The sequence below is a fragment of the Sturnus vulgaris genome, chromosome 2 (genome assembly GCF_052056855.1).
Source record: "Sturnus vulgaris isolate bStuVul1 chromosome 2, bStuVul1.hap1, whole genome shotgun sequence".
NCBI classification, from domain to species: Eukaryota; Metazoa; Chordata; class Aves; order Passeriformes; family Sturnidae; genus Sturnus; species Sturnus vulgaris.
The window spans coordinates 92,725,472-92,749,272 of record NC_142244.1 but is presented as its reverse complement, the minus strand read 5'-3'; the positions used below and the strand labels follow the sequence as shown (position 1 = coordinate 92,749,272).

The 23,801-nt window shown below is 41.7% G+C and overlaps 1 protein-coding gene across 1 annotated transcript in view; it reads right to left on the bottom strand.

Annotated features, from left to right (window-relative positions):
• SH3RF3 (SH3 domain containing ring finger 3) overlaps nt 1-23,801 on the bottom strand; it is a 244,115-nt gene that overhangs the window by 85,836 nt on the left and 134,478 nt on the right. Inside the window, exon 2 of the mRNA XM_014885074.2 lies at nt 5,030-5,305. Within this exon, the coding sequence (XP_014740560.1) occupies nt 5,030-5,305 (276 nt within the window). The remainder of the gene's footprint in view (nt 1-5,029; nt 5,306-23,801) is intronic.

Here is a 23,801-nt window from a genome sequence, read left to right as displayed (position 1 = left end):
AACTGACAGTAATGCATCTCTGCAAAGCTTCCACACGATCTTACAAAAGACCGATTAGCATAAATTTAAAATCTAGGTAAAGGGTGTAAACGAGGAAAAGAAATGTCTGCATCACTTCAGGGACCTGCTATGAGTGTTCCTACTTTTTATATTTGCTCAGCTATTTCCCTAAAAGTTTTTTAAAAACACGAAATGTGATGTAGTCTACACTACACTACATGCACTTATATAATCTTACGTGTGTATAAGTGAATACATGTGGGTTGAATAGAATCCTAAATGGTTCAGGTTACAAAGGACCTCTAAGATCACTGAGTCCAACCATTAACCCAGCACTGCATATAAATGTATATATATTTGCATCTATTTACACACATAAGAAATTAAGAAAACAAATTTTAAAACTGTAAAACCCCAGAAGCTTTCAACCACATCTTGCTAGAAGCATTGTGCAATCCCATCCCTCGAGCAGGCTGTACAGACACCTGTCAGGAAAGGTTTATCCTGTGTTGACTTTACACAAGGAAGGGGTGGGGAATGATTAACCTTTGAAGATCCCTTTCAACTTTGCCTTCCGTGGATGTATGAAATCTGGAAGCATTTCCATACACTGAACTTCGTTCAGCTCAGCCAAGTCTGGCTGCTGAGTATGGTCATATATGAGAAATGCATCCTGAGAAGTGCTGACATTCAAAATGAGTATCTTTGTGGGAGAGCAAAGTGCAAATTCTTGAGAATTCCATTACATAATTAGTTTTAAGAAGGGTGTTGAAAATCTCCAGAATTAAAGCAAATCCCAAAAAATCATTTGAAATTTTTTTATTTAGAAAGTTTCTTTGAATTGGCAGCCAATGACATCATTCTATACAGCTAGCTGGTGAAAGCTTCAGCATGAACTATTTTAGAACCTTATATTAGTTGGATAGCTGTGCTACTTATAAATTCCTAGAAAGGTTCCCAAAAGGATCATGAATAGCAAAACGCCACAGATCTCTTGGCATACCACTTCAGCTTTCTGAACTTCACAATTTCACATTGACTAAATTGATTTCCAGGCAGCATAAAGGAATCCAAGCCTCAAATCTCATTTCAAAAGCCAATAGTATCCACTGTAGTTTGGACAAAGATATGTCGTGCTCCTTTTATGCCTGTTGCTAGAGCCTTTAATTATTTGCTCTCCCCTTCTTGCTCGAGTTTCTCTCTATTCATCAGGGCTGGATCAGCCTTGTGACAGGCATGTGGGACCTGCAGTTCCAGTTTATAATCATTATCAGAAAAGAAGTCAAAGATAAATCACTTAAAAAGCAATCTGATTGACAGAGAAATGAATCTTTTTGCTGCGAAAACAGCACAAAATTGTATCCAATAACAGTCATGATTCACAGCCTGATTTTTATTCTAGTCATTAATGGCCATTAACGAAGCAATACAGAGCAGCTGTGCCTGCTATTCTGCAGAGATAACTACTCCATCTAGAGCACTGGGGACATCTCAGCGGTGGCAGGATGGCACCACGTGGTGCTTGGTGAGTCCAGCCACAGTGCTTGCCAGCTGGCACGAGAATCCCTGTCACCAGCTATTGCTGGGATGGTCCCTCTGTGAACAGCAAATGCTGCTGGAAATGAATGCTAAGGGGCTGCTCCACAGCCAGGAACAAGTATTGGATGTGATGGTTCTAAGATTGGCACAGCTCTTGTTAGATACCACTGTGGGCTGGGAAGAAAAGTGTTGGAATATGAGGGAAACAGTTGATGTTATTAAAAATGTGATGAGCAATGAAGCATGGCGAACAGTTGATGCTACCTTGACAGGTTTGAGACTCATCTAGCTGATGAGCTGCTCAGCCTTCTGATGGCCATGTGAAGATGCATGCAAAGGGTGTTTGAACACCAAAACAAACGTGTGGGCTGAAACTGGACTCAGCATAAGGCTGGAGCAACTACACAGACAACCATGCAACTACTTCAGATTTGCACTGCTACACCTGAGAGCAGAATCCTCTTGCACATGGTTTGTACCAGTGTTCATAGCCCAGAGAAGGACAGATTATTTTTTAAAGCAGGTTCAGCAGGATCCCATGTCCATACTGTGGGACCATGTTAGGACAGATTAGAAAGCTGAGCCAGTAAATATATCCCAAGAGCATGCAATTATGCTCTATGGGCCACAGCATGATTGCAACCACACTAGGGAACATCAGGAGTAAAATTTCTGAAACTACTGGTGCTAAATTGGTGCAAAGTTGCCATAAGGCTGGAACCAGTTGTTACAAAGAAAAAACAACAGCTTAGTTTGGCTAATCACTGCCAAACACTGAGAGAAAACATATTAAGTAGGAAATCTGGGATGTTCTATCATCTTAGAGACAGCAGAGAGGAGAGAAGAAGTGAGACCCTATGCCTGTATGTATGATTCCTCTGGAAAGAGGATGTGGGAGCTTTGATTTTTCCACTGGACACTCAAGACAGAATTTTCTCTGATTTTATTCTTACACATAAAAATGATTACATTTACATCTTTGGCCTTTTATTTCAGGAGAGTTTTGTATCTACAGGAGACGAAAATAGGTAAATGGCAGAAGCATCCTGCAGCACTCCTCACGAAGATCTTGTAAAGTAGACTTCATTTCCTTGTAATATACCTCTGGAACAATGGAACATTTTCATTTTGAAAAATATAGCAAAACAAATTAGGAAGCGGAAACACCAAATATCCTTCCTTTGTTTTCTTTTACTGTACCAGTAGATATTCTGAGTGCATGATAATAAGGGGGATGGGAAAAAGCAAAGCCCAGCAAAAGAATAACAAAACAGATAAAAATGATACAGAAAATCCCTGTTTTTGACTTTCCTTTTTATAGCTTCTCTTTAGAGGAAAACTCTTCTTTATTATATGTTTATAAGTAAAATCCAATCACAAGAGTATGGTAGCCTTAAATGAGTTGCAGTACACAAATAGGTTATATTAGTTTGCATAAATGTTATGCCAATGTAACTCCTCCACCAGAGGAAGGAACAAATAGTGTAAACGAAACTGAGACCTGGTCCAGCATCTTCAGGTGCAAACTGAGACATTCAAGTGATGCATATTGCTCAAAGTGACAAATCACATCTACAGCACTGCAGTGCTCAGGACTCTGTGCAGAGGAACTGACTGCATCAGCAGATGATCTATAATCTGGGCTAAACAGGAACCTTCATCAGCACAGGTGACAGCTAAAATTAGCATGGAGAAAACTGATGAAAACATGATGGTGAAGTCCCAAGATGAAAAATAGATTATTCACTGTCAGGGAGAACAATAGGCAGGACATAAAAACTGTTACAAGGTGACAGTGTGTGTAGTGGAAGGAACTAAAGAAGAAAATAGCAGTAGAAGAGAAACCAAAGCCCCTTGGGGAAAACACAGTCATCAGGGATAAAAGGATGCCGACAGTAACACGAGGGGTGAAAACAAGGAAAATTGAGAGACTGAGAGTAGAGCTATACAGCAGGAAGAAATGTTCCATGTGAGAATGACATTGGACAGCTGAGAAAATGAGAACTATCACTATACAAAGGTCGTTATTGTAAAAGAGGTTTTTTAATATATGGCACCAAATATATCAAAGTATCTAGGAAAGGACCTGCTCTAACAGAAAAGACCACAAATGCTTGGCATACCTATTAAATTTCTTAAGACTGAGCAAGCAAGCAATACTTTAAGCAGACAAGGAAGACTGCATTTCAGAGAAGTCACCAGTGTACCTCTGGGCAGGCAGCGAGAAAAACAACGCACCAGAAAATACATATTTACTGATAAGGTCTCAGAGGTAACTTCTGGCAAACTTTCTGTTAGTGCATGGCTGTTACTTCTCACTAAGCAGCCCACTTTCTTGCAGAGATTCACAGCTCCAGGGAGGCTGGCTAGTCGCAGGGTTTGCAGTGTTTGCAATCAAACACTTCACTTGCTATGGAACAAAAGTGCTTACAAATCCTTTGTTAAATAAATATGAGAAAGTATACAGTCTAGGAAATTGCATTCTGCTGAGAAGCACTGCATGAGTGAAAAAGATGTTACATTCGGTGAGAAAATTATATGTTGCAAATAATTCATTCAGCTATAATAAGTAGCTTCAAAAGAGAAGGTCAGTAAAATCCTAGTGAAGGATATTTTTATCATCTATTTCATATTCATTTTCAGCATAACTGTTATTACTTTATGTGATACTATAACAGCTGCACACAGCTGAAATAAAACAGAAAATGACAATGAACAGGTTCTCCATGGCATTCACTGCCATAAATTAACAATAGGGGATATGATTTATTTTACCGTGGGTTTCTTGATATCCATGAAACCCATCTAAGGTCAACACAAATTGCTAGGGAGGGGAGTGGGAGGCAAAAAGCAGGTGGGGAGGTGGGGGTGAAAGGGAAAACGTGACATTTTAAATCCAAAGGAAATTACAATATCTCAGTTTTCTCTCATTCCAATGAGAATTTATTAAACATTTTGGTTTAAAAAAACATAAAGACTGTCTTCTAAATGTCTGCTTTTTACTGTCTTTATGTTCTTAAAATAGGAAACACTATTATGATGATAGTGTATTTCAACTGCTAATTGGTATATGGTATGATGCAATATACATTTTGAAGCTGAATGTAATTTTAAAACACTGGAACATCTGATTCAATAAGGAACATTAAAAGACACAGTTCCACTGGATTTTTTTTCTGAAATTTGAGTCATTCTTGAGGAACATTTCAATGCAGATGAAATGCATGCTTTTTAGAGGAAAAAAAGTTCTCAGGAAACGTGTAGCCAGTTCTACTTGGTGAGCATCACTAGCTTTGTACCAGCCTTGCTATTTGTGGCACAAGCTATCTCACACAGTGCAGGGTAGGCCAGGGAGACCAGGACAACCAGGAAAGTGTCCCACCAGTCCCAGCCCCCCTGTGCTGCTGGCTCAGCTGCCAGCACCGCATGTGTCCCATCACTCCCTACCAAAGCAGATTTCTGAACATTTTTTAAAAACCTGTGCCCCTACCTTGGTGAAGGTCAGGCAATCCTTGTCTTGATCTTTATCCTTTATTTCAAAGTCGTAAAGTGCTTTGCCCTGAGGTGGAGCTTGTGGGAGGGGCTTGATGCACTGGATGTAGCTGGCGGGGAAGAAGCCGTGGTTGCCATTGAGCTCCCCGTGGTACCAGTTCTCGTCCACCTTGCGCCGCAGGATGATGATGTCCCCCTTGTTGAACTTGAGGTCACCAGGCTCTTTTCCCTCATATGTGTAGAGGGCTTTGCCATAGGGAAGCTGAGAAACACTCTGGGGAAACAAAACAAACACCTTTAAGCATCTCCAGCCAGCACCAATATTTTTCTTAGAGTCATTATTTAGCTGGAAGCAAACTGATCAACCAAATTACCCCAATGACTGCAGCAGACTGCCACATAATGCTATGCACGGAATCTCAGGAAAACGAGGATGTTTTCCTGAGAAAACTGAGAAAGTAGGTGTGTTACATCAAAGCAGGCACTGTCCATCTCACACAGCTCAGCTGAAACCTGCAGTACCTCTTACACCACCAAGCAGCATCGCTTAATTTGCAAAGTATCCTATGTAAGCAGAACTATATGTTTAAACAACTGAAGTTGGACAAGTCTAAAGGTAAAATATTAGACATCTCGACTGCCAGGATTGCTTTGGTTTCTGAAGCTCAGAAGAGAGACAAAACAATACAAGCTTGATGAGTCACAGGGTTATAAAAGCTGGCAAATTGTTAATTTTTCATCGAATTTGTTTGAGCAACTCCAAACATTTTTGAGTTTGAAGCTTTTTGTTTAGCTTTTGATTCTGTTACCAAATACTCTTATTTCTTTCAAAATCCCCAAGTCTCATGCTACTCACTGAGGGCTACTGTAAACAGTTATAATATTCCTTGTTGCTTATGAATTAATGTCCTTGTGGAAAAGTGGAGTAGGCAGAATGCCTCAAATATTTCTTTTAGAACTAAAAAGAGCTCTGAAGCTTTCACTCTCATTAAAAGAATTTAACAAACTTACTAAATAATCATGGCCCATGAGAAAAAAAAAGCCTAAAAAGTTCATTGCTTGATATGATAGAAGAGCACAACCTATTTGATGGAAGCCACTTGAGTGTGAAGAATTCTTCTCAGAGTTCGTTTTGTCCCAGTGAAAGATAGATTATCTCACCCAGGCTGTGATTGCATGGACAACATTTTGGTGGAAGTACTGGTTTATGCAGTCCCTGTCCTCCCTGTCTACTTGCTCCTCTTCTTGCTGAGTCCAACAGAGCAGGGGGTAACTGTGTTGGACACAGCTTCCTGCTGCTTTGGTCCTATAACAGTTCTTTAACCCACATTGGAGTATAAAAGGTGTATTGCTGTATTATCCCATACCATTTTTCATTTTATTGAATTCGAAATAAAAGTCAGCTTGCAAATATACACCAGCTCATAACACAAGGGATGTTAGAGGGGTCCTGTAAAGTCAACCTTCTGTAAGAGACCTTTTTTTCAGAGCTGTATTTACAAAAATGACACAGTTTTCTTTGCATACACATGCTTTTGACTAGTCTGTTCCCTGCTGTGCATCATGCTTGTCAATGAGGTGTCCTATAGGGACAATGAAAAAGTAAAGCTATATTTAATAAAACACCCTGGTATTCCCCCAGGTGTTTGTTTCTTATGCCTGTACTTCTGGATGACATTCCTGTGTCTAAAATAACACTCAGATGCTTTCCCCAGGGGGAAGTTGGAGTGGCCCGACAGAAACACTGCATTTCCAGAAAATGAGACGCTGGGATGACTTGTCACGGTATTTGTTAAAGCCACAAGCAGAGGCATTTTCCAATTCCGATGGGTGCATTAAATGGACCTGCTCTGGTGGGGTGGGTTTTATGCTCTTACACCTGCGTGTTTTGGCAGGAGGAGGAGGAGAAGCACAGCCCCACTGCCTGCCGGCGCCTCCGCCCGCTTCTGGGCGCCAGATGGTCACTGCGGCACGCAGACACCACACTGATCAAAGAGCAACTTCCTTCAGTGCACCTCCACACACAGGCGTTAACTTACTCATTTTTAATAGGAAAGGCTTTAGTAGCTGTGCAGCTCTTGGAAAGCTGTGTGACAGATCTTTTTGCCTTCGGCCCACAGTGAAGGAGAAAGGCAAACAGGCACAGCTCTTTAGAGCACTATCCATGCTGTCTGGAGGGGGATTTAATTTCATTCAGATGTGTCCCCTGTTCTAACTTCACCCATTAGCAATTTGCAGTTCCTCTGTTTGCTCTGTATTCTGGATTTTGCTGTACAGGAATGGAGCTACCCACTTAAATACCAGTTATTCTGGAAGCTCCTTCATACATAACTAAAAAAGCATAAAATCAACAGCCAGCTAACAAAGCATCAAACAATCTCTGCCAAACCAGTGGCAGCATCCTACTGATATTTTTCTCTCTGCCAGGATGGTTATTTCCCTTGAAAGCAAAGTTTTGCCCCCCTACACAGCATTTTAAAGATTAAGCATACACTACCATCAAACTCCTTAGTTAAGGCATAGATTGCATTTCTCATTTGAACCTAGAAAAAATCCCCCACACTAAGCTGAAAGACTACAGAGCCTAGTAGTAATTTAGAAATAAAAGAATCACTACTTTAATTCATGCTGGGAGAAGGCAATTTATCAAAGTAAGAGTAAAACTACTGCCAGGTGCACACTGCTGATCCAGAAACATGCCTGGCAAGCACACTCCGTATCACTTACCCTAGAAGGGATCTTCCTAATCCCAAGATCTTTGTAGCAATTCAAGGTCAGATCACTTTCTTTACTTTTTATCCACTTTCTCTTCCCAAGCCTCATTTTACTGTGTAAAAAGGCAACAGCCCCCAGTGGTACAGAAGAAAGTGGATTTTACTCCATCCAGTCTGCACACTTCATCAATGAAATTCTTATGCAGCACATGCTGGGCTTTTATTGATAATTAACTGATCTGGCTAGAAGATGATTCAAGTCCCCATTTTTACCTTCACCTGATGCAAATGAAGACTTTTAATAAAAAAACAACTGCCAGACATAAATTTGAAATCTAGCATTGCTTTGTTTGGAGACCTTAATGTGGGAATTTGCAGTTTAGGTGCTTGTGTTCCTCTTCTCTTTCATGGGCTTATCTGTGGACCATGTCACCTAGGAACTGTCCTACATAGAGAAGATCTGGGCAACTGACAGTGGGAAGGACTTCCAAAACAAACTGTTCCAATTATCAGCTACAGCTTTTCTAATTCTGAATCACAGCTTTTTGACTAAAAACTCTGTAGAGGCACTTTTTAAAGTGAACATGTTATTTAGTGGAAAAGATACCCTCCTACTGAAAAATTGAGACATTTCCCAGCCTTTCTGGCTCTATGTACCCATTTTGATTTGAGCATCCCACTTAAACCTTGAATTTACTGTGGCCCAGGTACCAGTGTCCTCTAATCTTTTCCAAATAAAGCTACTTGTTCTGTTCTAAAGCTTTAAGTGTCTGCTCCAATCAACCAAAGAGAGAAATTTAATATCACAATTACAAAAAAAACCAAAAACCACAAAAAACCCAAAATATCCCCAACCAACCCATCAACCCCAAACATCCAAGATAAACTCTTGAAGCTTCTTTGATTATATATTCTGGCCAAAAGATCTAGCTTTCAGTGGGCTTTTGATGGTCACATTATATTAATGGTTCCTAAGAAGCGTATTTTTGCAAGTTTCCCTTTATTATTCCTATTTTTGGTTAATTCATAAGTGAGAAGCAGATAAGATTCAAAAAGTTCCTCTGAACTACATCTGAAAGGAGGGAACATTAAGCATATTTCAGAACTAGAATAAAAATAATCTCTGCTGCTGTTTGCTAGTTGTAATGTGGTTCTTAGAAATCTTCCTCTGATCCCGATTATTTTCCTCATTGACAATCTTTGTGCAGGAAATTCTGCTCTATCCACTCCCCTCTTCTTCACTCGACTTTCCCAACTCAAAGGAAAAGCGGTCAGCCAGGACTGATATCTGACTGATGTGCAAACTCCCCAAGCCCTGCTGGTGAGCATGTCCTTCCCATTTTATGTTCAAAACCTCGGCTCATGCCCTGTCCTATTTCCCCTCAGGTCTTTGTTCCATGTAGCAGCATTTCAGCCAGAAATCATCACCTTCAGAATGCCCAGGTGGTCCTTCCTACAAAACCTTCTAATACAAGATATAAACTATCTAAAACAAGATATAAACTATCATACAAGAGATCAGACTGATGCAAAGCAGAGACAGGCAAGGTTCAGGTGAGGCAAAGGACATAGAGGTGTTCCTGTAGCAACTGCAGGAGGCTCACACCTTCCTCTTGCTCCCTGCTTCAGCAGAGCAAAACCTCTTTACCCTTCCTGTGCCCATTCCATGCATGAGCACTGCCACAGCAACTGCTGGCCGACAACACTGAGCCACTGCACTACACCTGAGCCAGGCACTTCTTCCCCTGCTCCACCACCTAAGTCCCTGCTCATCCATGGGGCCCCATCTTGGCCTCTTCTGCCTCGCTATGTCCAGGGAAGGGAACTGCCTTTCCAAGCCTGGCCCCAGCAGCATCGTGCTGCTCCTCTCCCCATGCCACCCAGCTTCACAACTCCTGCATTCAGGGACCAATGTGGTGGCAGCCTGGCTGTCCTGTGAGGAGCTCAGCAGAGACCACCACCCCACTGCCTTCCTCCAAGTCAGCTCTTGACCTGTGCTTCACTGTAAGGAACCCCCGCCCTCAACCCCCTCCCCAGCTGCCATGAAATCTGGTCGGGAAAAATGCAGGTGGCTGCAAAATTAAACAGCCTCAACATCTGACTGCATCAAATAGTTGATTTGCCCTGCTGGTTTATTGTGATGCTAACTGGCATTTGGCTATGATGTGTATTAAATTTCAAAACCCTGTGTGGGTGTGTATAGAAATAAAAAAATTAAGAAAGGAAGAAAGGAAGGGATGAAGTCACAGTCAATGGCAACAGCCAGTTTCTTTTTCCTGCCACTAAATCCATGCTGGCACGATGCTGAATACTGCCAAAGGTTTCTTTTCTATTTCAGCAATCAATACTGACGTGAAAGCCTGAAGCGTTAATATGCTGAAAATCCCCCTTGCAGAAGACTCAATGATATGTTGGCAACTCAATCATTCTGCATTTGTGTTTCAGCAATGTCAAATGGCAGCAGTTAAGCAGAAACCTGCTGGCAAATTGACAAACAACAGCCATGAAGCAATTAACTGGCAAAGCTGGAGCATTCTTCATTATGTATCCTGAAGAACAAAAGGAATGGGAAAAAACCCAAACATGCTTGCTTCCAATAAGTTCTCCCAGTAGAAAGCTTAGTAGAGTATGAGCTGCACAGATAGAGTAGGTCTTCAGTTTTCTAAAGTTACAGAAAATAAACATTTTTCCCAATGTGCTCAAAAGCAATGCAGGCTCCAACAGGGACCAGAGCCTGCCAACTTCTGCGTGCAGGACTTGATGGAGGAAAAAAAGGTCTAATGCTTGCCCAAAGTACCATGTGGGTGCCTATGAAACAAGAAATAAAAAATAAAATAAATAGGGCAAGGCATCCAGCTACTAAACCCAGACAGAAATGCTATGATCCAACCCTTCTCTCAAATTAAGTTTGTGTTTAGATCCTTGAAACCCAAGAAACCTCTTGAGACTCCAGCTACAACTCCTCTCTGCAACAGCAAAGCAGAGGATTGTTTTTCTGCAGTGTGAAAGTCATGTTAATGTTGAAGGGTAATTTCTCTTGCCCAAGCTTTTGCCTTTTGCAGCTCAAGCTATGCAAAGAATGGAAACTTCAAGCCCTCTGTTTCAAGGCCTTCCCTTGCACATGGGAATCCCCAAGAAGCAGGTGTGATGCTGCCTGCCTCACGGGACAGCAGTGTCACCTGACCCCTATGCCAACAGGATGAAAGAATCAAAGAACTGGAGAAATGCAAAAGGTGGAGGAGTATTTAACTCCTCTTTCCCTTCGCTCCAGGGGTCTTGATCATCGTCTGAGCTAGAGGTGAAGCAGGAGGGGATAAAGCCAAACAACCGCAGCAAACAACATTGCTGGAACAGCCTGATAAAAACACTGCTAGGGACAATATTTTTTTAAGCCCTGTAATAAGTCACTTTAGCAAAACACACTGGCATGTTGCTTGTTGCAGTCCTTCAAAATTCTCCAACATCTATCTCCATATTCCCTATACTCCAAATATATTTCTGAAGAGTCTGTTCCTCTGCATGAATGTATATACATTTATCTCTTTCATCAAGCACTATCAAGTGTAAACATCCAAAGTAAATTAAAAGTCGTTAATGAAGAAAAGGAAAAAGTAAAGAAAAGTAATTAAAAGCATGCACATCTCAGTGGTAAAATACAGTTAAATACAAGCTATTACTACAGAGCATAAATAATAATTAAAATACATACTGCTAATTTTTTGCTCCATTGCTCTGAAGCATCACACATTGCTCTGAATTTTCCAGTCTACATAAGCAAAGATTCAGTGGTGATGGTTTGGACTGAATTTACATTTTCCAACTGGTAGGAAACTCCCCACAAACAAGCTGGGTAGCACTTCAGCATATGGTTTCCTGACACCTGTAAGAGCTCTGCAGAAATCCCAGCAGCTGTGCTGGAGAGGACAGGGGTTGTGTGATGGAGCATCCATCAGCAGGACTGCTGAGGAGGAGACGGGCTACTCCCTGTAACTACCCTATTACTGGGACCTTGGCATCCAAAACCCCCATTCAAATCAGCTGAGAGCAATTTAAACCATGAGCCTGCTCGGATCCCTTTAGGACAGAAAAGTGGAAGGCAGTGTGGCACAACAAACAGCTCCATTGTGGTGGCAATGACAGCCGTGTCTGCTGGACTTGGCAGGGGCAGCAGGGACTGTGCCCTGTCCGCTTGCTCCTCACCATCCTGCCTGCTGCACTTGCTCGCAGTTTAACACCTTTCCAGAGCAACACCTTTCGCCTACATTAAAATATGTCTCTAGTCAGCCCTAGGAAGCAGGAGAGAGCACTTGTACACGGAATGAGTTGAAGAAACAAGGGGTTGAGGCAAACTTTAGCCAGTGCGGTTAAAACAAAAAATGTATACAACCACCAGATCTGTGACCTGTAGAGTTTTTAGTGGCTTTTGTCCTCAAGAGGAACTTTCAGGGTGACAGATCATAAATCATCATTGTATCTCACAGCAAAAACTCTCAAAAGTGCTTTGTCTTCTGTGCAAGATGGGTTGTCTTACGTGCAGTGATTCAGAAGTACAGGTCACCTGTCCAACATATCTCAACAGTGAAACTGCAGCATTTGCATTCACAGAAAGCTAATTATAGGAAAATTAATCAAAGAGAATCTAAATTTGCACAAAGAAGAAAAGACAAAGCCCGGTTATATGCTGTTACTCAGCTCTGCGTGACAGATCAGTAAAAGCCTGAAAAATCTCACTTTGCATGTACAACCTTTCTGAAATCAACTTTAAGAATAAAAGTATTTAAGATGACAAAAGGAACAGCACCATGGAGAATGAAACTGAATGGAATAGTTTATATACCCTGGAAAGTGGCATGTTTATTGGTAGTACCATATAGGTATCAATTAATCACAATAAAAATAAAACTCATTAACTAAAGCTTTACTGTTTTATTTGACTAAATGGTTAACTAATATTTAGGCCCTGACCCTTGCTGATGGTGCTGCAGATGGGCTGCAGTCCTTGTGACACCTGAAGACATGTGCAGACAACACGCATGAGGTGTGCATGGCTCCCACCTGGCGTAGAAGGTAAAGGCTTTTCCAAAACTAAAAGGTCTTGGGAATGTCTCTACACATTTGCAAGAAATAGCCTTTATACATGGAGAGGAAGTGTCCAAACAGATTAGGAGCCTATCTACCATTTCCAGAAATTACTTCTGCAATTAGCATGAAGATACTAGGGGAATTGCTCAACAGATGGAGCACAAAGGCAGGCAGGTACAGCATCATTCTAGCACATCGACATTGCTCTCCAGTGCACAGGGAACAACAGTGCTCACCATCCCAGAACAGCACAGGATGGTGTTCATCCTCTTCAGCAATGGGGCAATGGAGCACAAACTGCTCTTCTAAGAGAACAGTATCTGCCAAGGTTATTTTGTAGTTTATCTGGCAAATAGGCACAACTTGCATTTCACCTTACAAGGTCCATATTTGTATACAGCAAGAATAAAGAATGTTTCAAAGTCTCTCTTAGCAAGTGCAGTTGATGGATGCAGCACAACTGGGAAAAAGGAGCACGCTTTCCACTGCACTGCTTGTCACAGGTCTGTCTGGGATTCTCTGCTTTGCCAATATCACAACTGAGGTCGTTTTGCAGTCCAATGCCATTTCTCTTAGAAACATTCACAACTTGAATGCAAGAGTGCATCTGATCTCATAATCACAGCTAATAGCTTCATGTCCTCTGCACATCTCACATTGCTTCAGCCTCTCACTCACTATATGTCTATATTTACACATTCAAAGATCTCTCTTTCTTAGTGACCTGTTATTTAAGTGAAGTATTTTCAAACTACATGTTCTCCTATTAAACACCACATGATATCAGGTTGGATTTCCAGCAGTGAATTCACAGCCATGGCTGCTCAGAGAACTAGTGGGTAACACCAGCCAGCTGTTTTAACCCTGTCAGCTCAAAGTCCCTCCCTTTCTGTAAATCCCAAATGCTTCCAAACTCTCTGCTCTTTAATAAGTGGAACCGTGAACACGCTGCTGGAATTGCAGGTCAGTTTCTGGTTTCAGTTGAACCACTTTAATTCCATTGATCTTGATGAAATGGTATGGATGTATAGAAAATTCCTGGGATAAAGATTTATCTTTCGAGTAATCTTCTCTGAAACAAAGCTGAATGTTTGGCAGCCTCTACTGAGGAAAATATTTAGTGATGTCTTGTGGCCATAGCCTTTACAAAAGCTAGGGATGTTCTAAGAATCTGTCCTTCACCTTTCAGGCAGAAACCATTCACTGGATCCTAAGGACCAAATTTGACCCTTATAATCCTGTGCAGGGATCTCAGTGAAGGATTGGCTGCTGTGCCAGTCACAACAGACACTTCAGAGCAGAAGCTGGTCTACAAAACATCCCAGCGAACAGCTAATACAACTTCTAAGCCAAGTACGCAGTGTGGCTTCCTGAGAAACCAGAAAATATGAGAAAATGTAAAATGAGAAAATGTCCTGAGAAATATGCCTCAGCTGACTGCCTCAGAAGGGCAAGAGCCAGTGAATACTTCCTGAGCTTCAGGAACTGGGGGTGGGTTAACACAGAAAAAAACACAAATAACAGAAAAAAACATTTTCCAGTGCAATTTTACTAAGCAAACTGACAGCCATGTGCTATTTGAGCAGTTCAAAGAGGAAAGACAGCACAGTTGGCTACATTTAGCCTGCCAGAGCCACCAATAGAGATAAACCAAACAGGAGCTCCCTTGAAGCTGCAGAGAAACACAAAAAGCCCTCCTTATATTCAAGGCACTACAACGTTACATATTTAAGGTTGCCTTGTGTTCTCAATTCAGAATGTCTTAAAACCTTTAAATAAACATGAAATCTCTCATTGATTACTCCCCAGATGACACCACTTTGGTCAGAACCATGACCCCGTTTTCCCAGCCATCTGACAGAAACAGTCCTTGCTTGCTTTTTAATAAAATATATAAGTTAAAAGTCAGTTCCCTTTGCAATTATGAGAGCCTTAAGTTTTTTCAGGCTTCTTCACTTCCCCAATGGCAGCATTTACAGCTCTGGAATTTTCCACAATTCCTTATGCTGTAGGTCACAGCAAGAAAAAAAAGAACACTTTGGGGAAAATATAAGAAGTATTGCATAAAAGCCCATAACATGAATCTCTGCTGTAACTGCTTCATTTGATCTTTCCTGGTGGAAGCTGACGAAGCACGGGATAGCTTACATTTTCCAGCAGCGTCTTTCTAACTCTGCTATGCAGCCCAATATCTCTGCTTTACTTTCCAGCCTTTCCACATCTTTCTTTTTGGCTCCTTGCCTTGTGACTCAAGTGTTTCCTAAGCAGAAACCCTCTCCCACTTCCACCTCAGAAAGGACTTTATGGTCCAGTCCTGCTACAACTCATCAGAGCTGGGTTTCCTCTTGAGAGAGACCTGGCAGGACACAGCTCAGAGGTCTTGCTCCCAGATCCTGCTTTTTTGGAACTTTTCTATGGCAGTTTTTTCTCTCTCAATTGGACAGGGAGGGGAGAGGGGTAAGGAAGGGCCTGGAGATGAAGCTGCCCCAAAAATGGAGTGGGCAGCTGTATTTACCATCTGGCAGAGCTCCCAGAGCTCAACAGAGGGAGCCCCACTCCGGTGAATCTTGCCGGGATTGCATACCAGTAGAGAAGACTTCATTATTTCTTTTTTTTTTGTTTTAATATAAATTCACACCAGGAAAATCTTTCTCCTCTCTTTCTCCCTCCCTTCACACAAATGTTAACTTAAAGGTTACCCAAAATCTTCTTCCATCATTTTAATCACTGACAATCAAGCAAATTGGAGCCTGAAACAACATAAGCCACTTTGGCAGCCTCAGGTCCCAGGCTGCAGCACCCAAAGAAAACAATCTAGAAAAATTTAAAAATTAAGAATTTTTTAAAATTAGTCTTTCTGAGGTGACACAGGTGAGGATAATTCCTCCACACTGACACCTGCACTTAACTGAGGAGCTGAGGAGTCTCTGAGCCTGTCAGAGTACTGAAAGGCCTGAGGAGAGAAAGAGGGATGTTTTTTACAGGGGATTGAGCTGAGGTTTCCAAGGAGTATGGGAGAGGCACTGTAAGATAAAAGATCATGAAGACCCTCTGATAGGGGAATGGGATGAACAAGTGCCCATGAAAAGAACCTACCTGTGGTGTCAGGGTGGCCTGTAAACTGCAATGGATAAATAGGTGAAGGATGAGAAGGCAGGCTGGATTTTATTTCTGATGAAGGAGAGGATCTGAAATTCCTATTTAACGTCTAAACTTCTGCTAAAAATCACATTTGATTTACTTATGCAGCTTTTACTTTGTGGTAGATTTATGATAAATAAATATGGTGCCTAGGAAGCACCTCTTTCTGTTGTATCTTTTTCACTGCATGTGACCACAGAACAGATTCCTGCACTGTAAAACTGAAAATATATCCTCTGCTTTCCACTTGTCCAAAGTTTTCATAAGACAGCTTTAACAAATGTACTCTAAAAGAACTTTCTGAGATGGTATTCACAGTTTCATAAATACTGTATTACTTGAACTGTGCCTTCCCTGAACTGACAGGGTGTTTGATAAATGCACCGTGGACTGCATACACAGTGGAGCTAAAGAACATGTTTCCTTGGTAGCTCAGTTGTAAACTTCAATAGGTGGATAAATTCCCATGTCACTAGAGAATATTTACAACTGAACCTTATTTATCAGCAGCGTGCCCTTCCCAACAGCCCACACAAATCCTGTTATACAAAAATGGCTATGGCTCTTTACTCATAGTTACATGAAAATCACAGAGGTTTCTTTTGCACCAGGACAGGTTTTATAGCCAGTGAGAAGAAACTGCATTAGGAGATGCTAATGTTGAAATATTCTTAGCTCAAAATGTCAGTGTGAGAGGAGCTAGCTCATCCACTTCTGTGCTGTGTGAGCAACCTCTTTGTCCCTTTGCTGTTGGAGACCTTCTCAAGTGAGAGCCCACTTGAGAGTGGGAGTGTCCATCCTCACATTGTCTGAAGAAACCTACATGATGACCCACTTGCCAGGAATTTAGAGAGATTATTTTCCCTCTGTTTGCTGTGATTAGCAATATGAAAATATCTGCTATCCAGTAAAAATGAAAAATTAGTGCTTTTTAAATCACAGCATTTCAGCCCTGTTTATCAGAACTATCTCTGGGGTTGTTATTCTCCCTCAAAGAGGACCTTATTTTTCAGAATCCCTGCCCACTCCTGGGTGGGACTGCAGGCTCCCTGACATCCCACACCCTCCACTTTGTTCTCCTATCCAGATCCCGTGCCCTGAAATGATTCATTAGCTGCAATTTACTGACACACGCTTTCTTCATGCAGATGATTAGGAATTGCTTTCAGGCCTCAGTCCTGCTGACAGGACAGGCTGGCACCTTCCTGCATGTCAGCCAGCAGACTGCCAGGAGGGCTTTAATCAGCTCTGACTTTGACGTGTGCTGGCCACTCTGGACAGGGGTGTCCCACCGTGCTGAAGAGGTCAAAGAGCATCTTGCACTCCAGTGCCGCCAGTTCTCATCTCCTCTGGGCTGGAAAAGGCTCCTCCACTGCTGTGCTGGGCTCCCATTAGGAACAGCTCAGCTTCTCCCCTGCATGGAGCAAACCTCTGTGCAGTTTGATGTTTGGAAGCAATAGTAGTTGGAGCAGACAAGGAAAACATCAAGGAAGATACAAGGCTTCGTAATGCAAATCGTGTTTTTATATCATTCTCCAAATCCCCTTTGGGGAGAGGAAAGTTGATTATCTACAGAATATGGGTCAAATTTATGCCTTAAGGATCTTTCAATGCTGTGCCTGCTTGCTGACATAGTATGGGGCTCCTCGCTGCCCTTCAGGTTAATGCTTGCAAAGTGCTGTCCCTGGGCATCATCATCATCATCAATTTCATAATATTACTAAAAAAATTAATTTCCTGCACCCACTCCCAGGAGTTTCTCTCATGCTGAACTTAATTGATGCTTCCTCTTGCACTCTGAGGAATGATTAAAATGAATGCTGCACATGTTAGGAAGCACCTTGGATTTCAAACTCTGCATGATTTCTAATTAAAGAGACACACACAGGATGCTCGTGCTACATTTCACTCCTCTCTAAGGCTATTATTATTACATACATTTCAGCAGTAGTCAAAAGAGTCTCCTCTACCTCACATAATAGGATCCTTATTTAGACTGGATAATCACCAGGCGTTGATCTGGGTGAAAAATGTCTCTAGGAAAGGGAAAAGAAAAGGCTTGTGCTGTAACCAGCCCTCTGGCAGAGAGATTGATATTAATGACAGAAGCGTTTGAATTTCTGGCTAATCTGGAGCATATAGTATCCAGTGTTAAGCACTGGCACTGCACAGTGAAGTACAATAAGTAAAAAAGAAAAACCAGCTAGAAAACACCCCTCATAATCAGGGGTACCTTATGCTCAGAGATTTTGGAGGAAAAGGCACAGATAGGTGAGTGTCAGCACTACTCCCACGCTTCCCTACCCACCATCTCCCTCCCAGTTTTCTGGTCTCTCTGTGTCTTGGTGACAAATACTTGATTCCTGGGCAAAATTTCTTGACTTCAGGTACAATTTTTGAGATGTTGGTCACCTCAGGAAATCTCAGGACCCAAGTGGCCAGAGAGGAAACAACCAGCACTGAAATCTTGCCCCAGTTAGTTGGACATCTGCATCATCAGCACCTGCATTTGACATCAAGAGAGCTGCACATCAAAGCTAATACCCCTGCTTTTCTATGAGAAAATATGGGGCTGTAAATCTCAGAGGTGAAAATATTTCACATAGATGTGTTATTAATACAAAGTCAGCTCATAAACCCTATCTTGCCAAGCTGTGCAGTCATTTTGAAAACTGCAGCTACACTTTTGCTAGATGCAATGACCTTACTGTTTTCCAAGGCCAGCTTCTGACTTTGCTTACATGAATGTAAATACATCAAGTGCTCTCCCACTACTCATAATGACAGTATTCCTGATTGTCACTGTTGTGGCAGCACACTCAAGTTCTGTGCCAAATGACACCAGGAGAAATGCTATGATAGCAATCCTATACTGTATTGCGTGCATCTTTTACCACCAAGTAATACTTAAAATATGGGATCCATTTGCTTTTCCAATGTCTTGTGAAACGCTACAGGTCATAAATAATTCAAACCAATAATAACAGGATGTCTGGGCATTTCTTTTTTAGGTTTAAGAAGGTAACTGTCTAACTTGGTGAAATAAACTGTGCTTACTGAAATAGTTTGCTGATAAGGAAATGATTTTGAATTAGACACACTGCATATTAGCAATAGAAAAAGACTTAACCAACTTAAAAACAAAGCAAAATAGTGCTGGTGTATACATTGTTATTACTTATTCATCTCTGTATGGTTTCAAATCCCTTCAGAATAGAATTGAACCCCTGTGCCTCTACCTTGGGTTAATGCCACAATCCCAGCCTGCCCTAACTCTTCTCACTGGGATTAGGTCCCTATTTCAGGACAGTGACTCTAGTATGGAAGTGAGACATCTGCAAAACACAGGTGAAGTATGGAGTTCAGTGTTGCTTGGAAAAAAGAGAAAGATACTCTGAAAAAGACTACATCTTGTATTTCCATGACATCAAAACTAATTCAGCTTTGCTTCTCGGCTCATTATGCTTAATTATTCTACCATACTGCCTACAAAAAGCTATTCATAGTTATGTGTGTCATGTGATCTCAGCACATCTGAAGACCAAGGGTCTGCAAGTGCATTTTTTGAAATAGCAGTGAGTGCTCTGTGGTCAAGTCGTCTCTCTCTGAGCAGCTGAAGAAAACTGCAACTCCCTGGACTCTCTCAGCAATGGGACCTAGAAGAAAGACTTGGAGAAAAAAGTGGCCAAGGGTGCAATTTTATGATATGTGAGCCCATCTTCAGGTAAATCTTTGCTGGTTAATGTATTTGTGGGTTTACCTCCCCGAGCTGCCTCCCTGGGCTGTGAGATGTGCTGCACAAGGAACTCAGTGGGACTTCACATCTAATGGGAGGTCTCAGAAGGGAACCAGAACCTCCTTTTAGAGCAGCAGTCCCCAAATGGGCTCCATAGACTCATTGCTACCATAAACACACAGTTTCAGTATGACAGTAAGTGATAGCTCCAAGTCTGAGAAAGCACACTGGATCTTTCACTTGAGCAGATGGGAATTACCGTGTGGAATTTCAAAGGATGGGAATTTAATTTCCATATCATGCCAGTGCTTTCTTTTTTACCACCTTATCCCCCTGCCTGCCAGAATCTCAACTAAGGAATTGTCCATATCCTCTTTTGAATGTTTCTATGGATTTGGAAGATTATATCTGTGCTCAGAAATTATGCATAAGTCCATTACAGCACAACAATAACTCAGCTGTAATTGCCTAGCAGTGCAGGCTGGAACAAAGCAAGTATGAGCAAATCCAGAGTCTGAGCAAGTAAGAGAAAAGTCAAGAAATAATGGACAGAGACCCCTTTGAGACTGCTGTACTTTAACATGGCCTCTGAGTCTAGTCCTCTGCAATCAACAAGAAATGTTGCAATAGATTTATTTCTCAGGTTCTCAGCAATTTTTTTCCACATGCTGCACTTCACCATAGACACCAAAGCACCTTCAAATCCCTCTCATGAACTTAACACCAAGCAGGAATGACCATAACCTGCAACTTTCAGATGTTAAATGAAGACAGCAGGAGATAGCAGGAACAATGTCAATGTCCTGCTCCTGATAAAGAAGGGAGCTCAGCTAATTTTGCTGAGAGGGCTGGCTCACCACGGGATAATAAGTACCAAGAAGATTTGAAAAAACATATCACCAGTGTACCTTGTAAGCTGAGTGGAAGAGAAAGCTTCTTTCTGACCACAGATGTAAAGAATGATGCAGGCCTGAGCAAACACTTGGTATGAGTCAGTGCCCCAGTGCACTCTGACCTGTGTCCTGGCTCCGGATATGGCCAACACCCAAATCCTTGCAAGAATGCCAACCCCAATTAAACTTTTTCATGCAACCTGCAAAAGTTCTGCAGCATGAGATGAAGGCAATGTAAGCATGATGCAGTGTGACAGTAGCTTTAAAAGCCCTTTAGGCATATCCGTGTAGCCAATACCTAGTGATTCATACTTCTAGAGCACTAAACATGCCATTACTCCTGCAAGAACCTGATAACTGAAAAAATCCCCAGACATATAGAAGGACTGTTCAGCCAGTGAGATCCTGTAGCTACCAGATCAATGTCTTCTCACACAGGTAGGAAATGAAAAATTATGCCTTCAGTAGTTCAAAGACACAAATTTCTCCATAGAACAAAAAGGGGGGAAAAAATCAAACCCAGTTCCAAAACATTGTACTGAGAAGCTGTCATCTCCCTAATTTGGTCTCTATTATAACAATTGTTGGCTATTTCAAAACAAAAAAAATGCACAAAACTTTGCAAACTTGCTGTCCCACAGGGTTATTTCAGTAGAAGTTGAAATGTGCTAATGGCAGTGGAAAGATTCTGTTGACTGAACTCTAGAAAATAATTTATCTGCACTAATGATGTCCAGCAGAAATGACAGAAAATGCTTCTTAAGGGAGACCATGCCCATTTTACTTTTGTGTAGATACTACATGAAACGACAACAAGAATTTAAGATTTTCCCTTCCATGTTTGCCAGTATTGACCTCGCTCAGGCAAATTATCAGTCTGCATCTCTTTTGAACTTCCATCATTATAAGTGCACACACACTCTCAATGTCTGATGTGCATACATTATCTACATGAATTAAACCAATTTGCATTTGTACGCTGAGCAGCTGGTCTGAAATTTACTCCAGAATAATTTTTTTTTTAAAGTCCAAAAACCATATATGCAGCTGGGATTGCTTATGAGTGAAAAAATGTGGTATCTTTATAGCCAACAGCATATGTATTCAGTATGCAGATCTACAAATATTGGATTCACTGCCAAAAATCATTGTTAAGCAAACTGGCTGACTCGCTGCATTTTCCTGATGAACCAGAAGGAAGTTGCTGTTGAGGGGTAGAGTACTTGCAAAAATTTCGGATCATGGGTTTATAGTGTGCACAATGCAGTGTGATCCAGCTAGTCCCAGATGAGTGGGTATGCCCCTGCAGCAGAGCACATTTCCGACTGGGATATGAGTGTGGAACCCGAGGAAGTGTCAGCAACACTGATGAGCCCTGATAGTGTGCCCCTACTGCTGCAAACTAACCTGTCTGGAGCAAGGTCGGGGGCCTCTGCACATAGCTGAGGTGAGTGTTGGAGACCCACCTAACAGCATCCACAAGTGACATTGGATGAAGATGTTGTTTTGAAAGGGATTTAGTGGCCTCTTGAGGTGCACATAATGACACATACAACAACCTCCTCCTTTGCAACACAGCTTTGCAGGACAGCTATTGCTTAGTTTGCAAAAATAAAAGTAAATAATTAAGAAAAAAAAATCAGTCTTCATTTATGTCTCTCTTCAGAATATTAACAAACGCTAAATTCCCCCCTACTTATTTCAGATAATGGAATCTACATAATGAGAATCATTTTTAATAGACCTACTCTGTGTTCCTACTATGGGCATATTTTTGCCCACTGTGTGGAGCTGACTTTGCACGTATTCACTCTGCTATTTTAGCAGTAGGAGACTAGGTTAACACACCAGCCATTCACTCCTGGAGATCTGGATTCAGTTCCTGGCCTACATGACAAGTGATAATGAGTTTGGTTATTGAATCTCCAGGGGATATTTGTTCGCATTACTAAGCAACCGCATAATTTGGCAAGATGTGTTAAGTATGTGCTAAGGATAAGACCAGGGGCGAATTGCTCAAATGACTGACACAATGCAGCCTCCCGCACATCACTGCACCAAGCCCCTCCTTTGTGCAGTTCTGCTGGACGTCGGGAGAACCGTGCAGGTTTTTCAGCCTGTCCATTTTACTGTCTGTACCGACACAGACCAGTGCACAGCCACGCAGGTGCGACCTGAACCTGCAGATGCACAAAGAAACACAACCTATCAAACTGCTATCAAACTCAGCACATAATTCAAGGTTACTTTAATCAGTTTTGCATACTTTTTCAGCACTTGCTGTACCCAAGAAATAATAAAATACAATTAGAGCTGGGGGGGAAAAAGGGATGTAAAATATAATTACGCAGTAGTAATTTTTGTTTACCTATTGACATGGAACTCTGCAGGGTTGGCATTGCTAGGACTTTCTCTGCTAACACAATACTTACAAAGGTTCGTTGAAACAAAATGAGAATTGAAACTTGTATGTTCACAAAACTCCATTAAAAAGTATGTTGCCCATTGCAAGTGCCAGTAACACTGCTACATCACACTGGCTAAGAATTTCAGGCTTGAATTTCTTTGCAACGAGTAGATTTGGCAAAAATAATCACTTATCCTAAGGCTACTTCCAGTCAATCTTCTTTTGACCCTAATCTAGCTGACTGTGCCTCAGATTCAACAGGAGGCACAGGCAAGATTTTACAGATGTCCTCTAGACTGGTGGAACAACCACCTGGAGAGCAGATTGGGTCTGTCATGGATGATACCTGTAGGTGGGTATATAATGGCTATGATATTTTTAACAAGTCTGGCAATCTCCTTTCCCTGGGCCTCTGTCTAATAGATCTGTGAGCCCTGAACACAATGTCCATCCCAGGATTTGGGAAGAGAAAAGCAGACTTTGCCTTGTCTGTGCATTAGAATAGCACATGTGCTATGAACACAGATCCCAAGCAGGCAGGATTGTCTGTGTGCTCCTGCACCTATGGATCTTGGAAACTTTGGGGCCAAACACTGAGGTGCATCAGGAGATTTAGATACTTAAGGATGAAAGGTGTTCATCATTTTCTGGGCTGTGGTGTCTATATAATTTGGGTAAGGAACAGAAAGCATTCTGGATCCTTTCCTTGACATACTCCAGTAGATATAAACCTGATTCATGGGCCGTAGCCATCTGCTACAGATTAAGGTTCAAAAGGGGTTAACACTTCCAGAGAA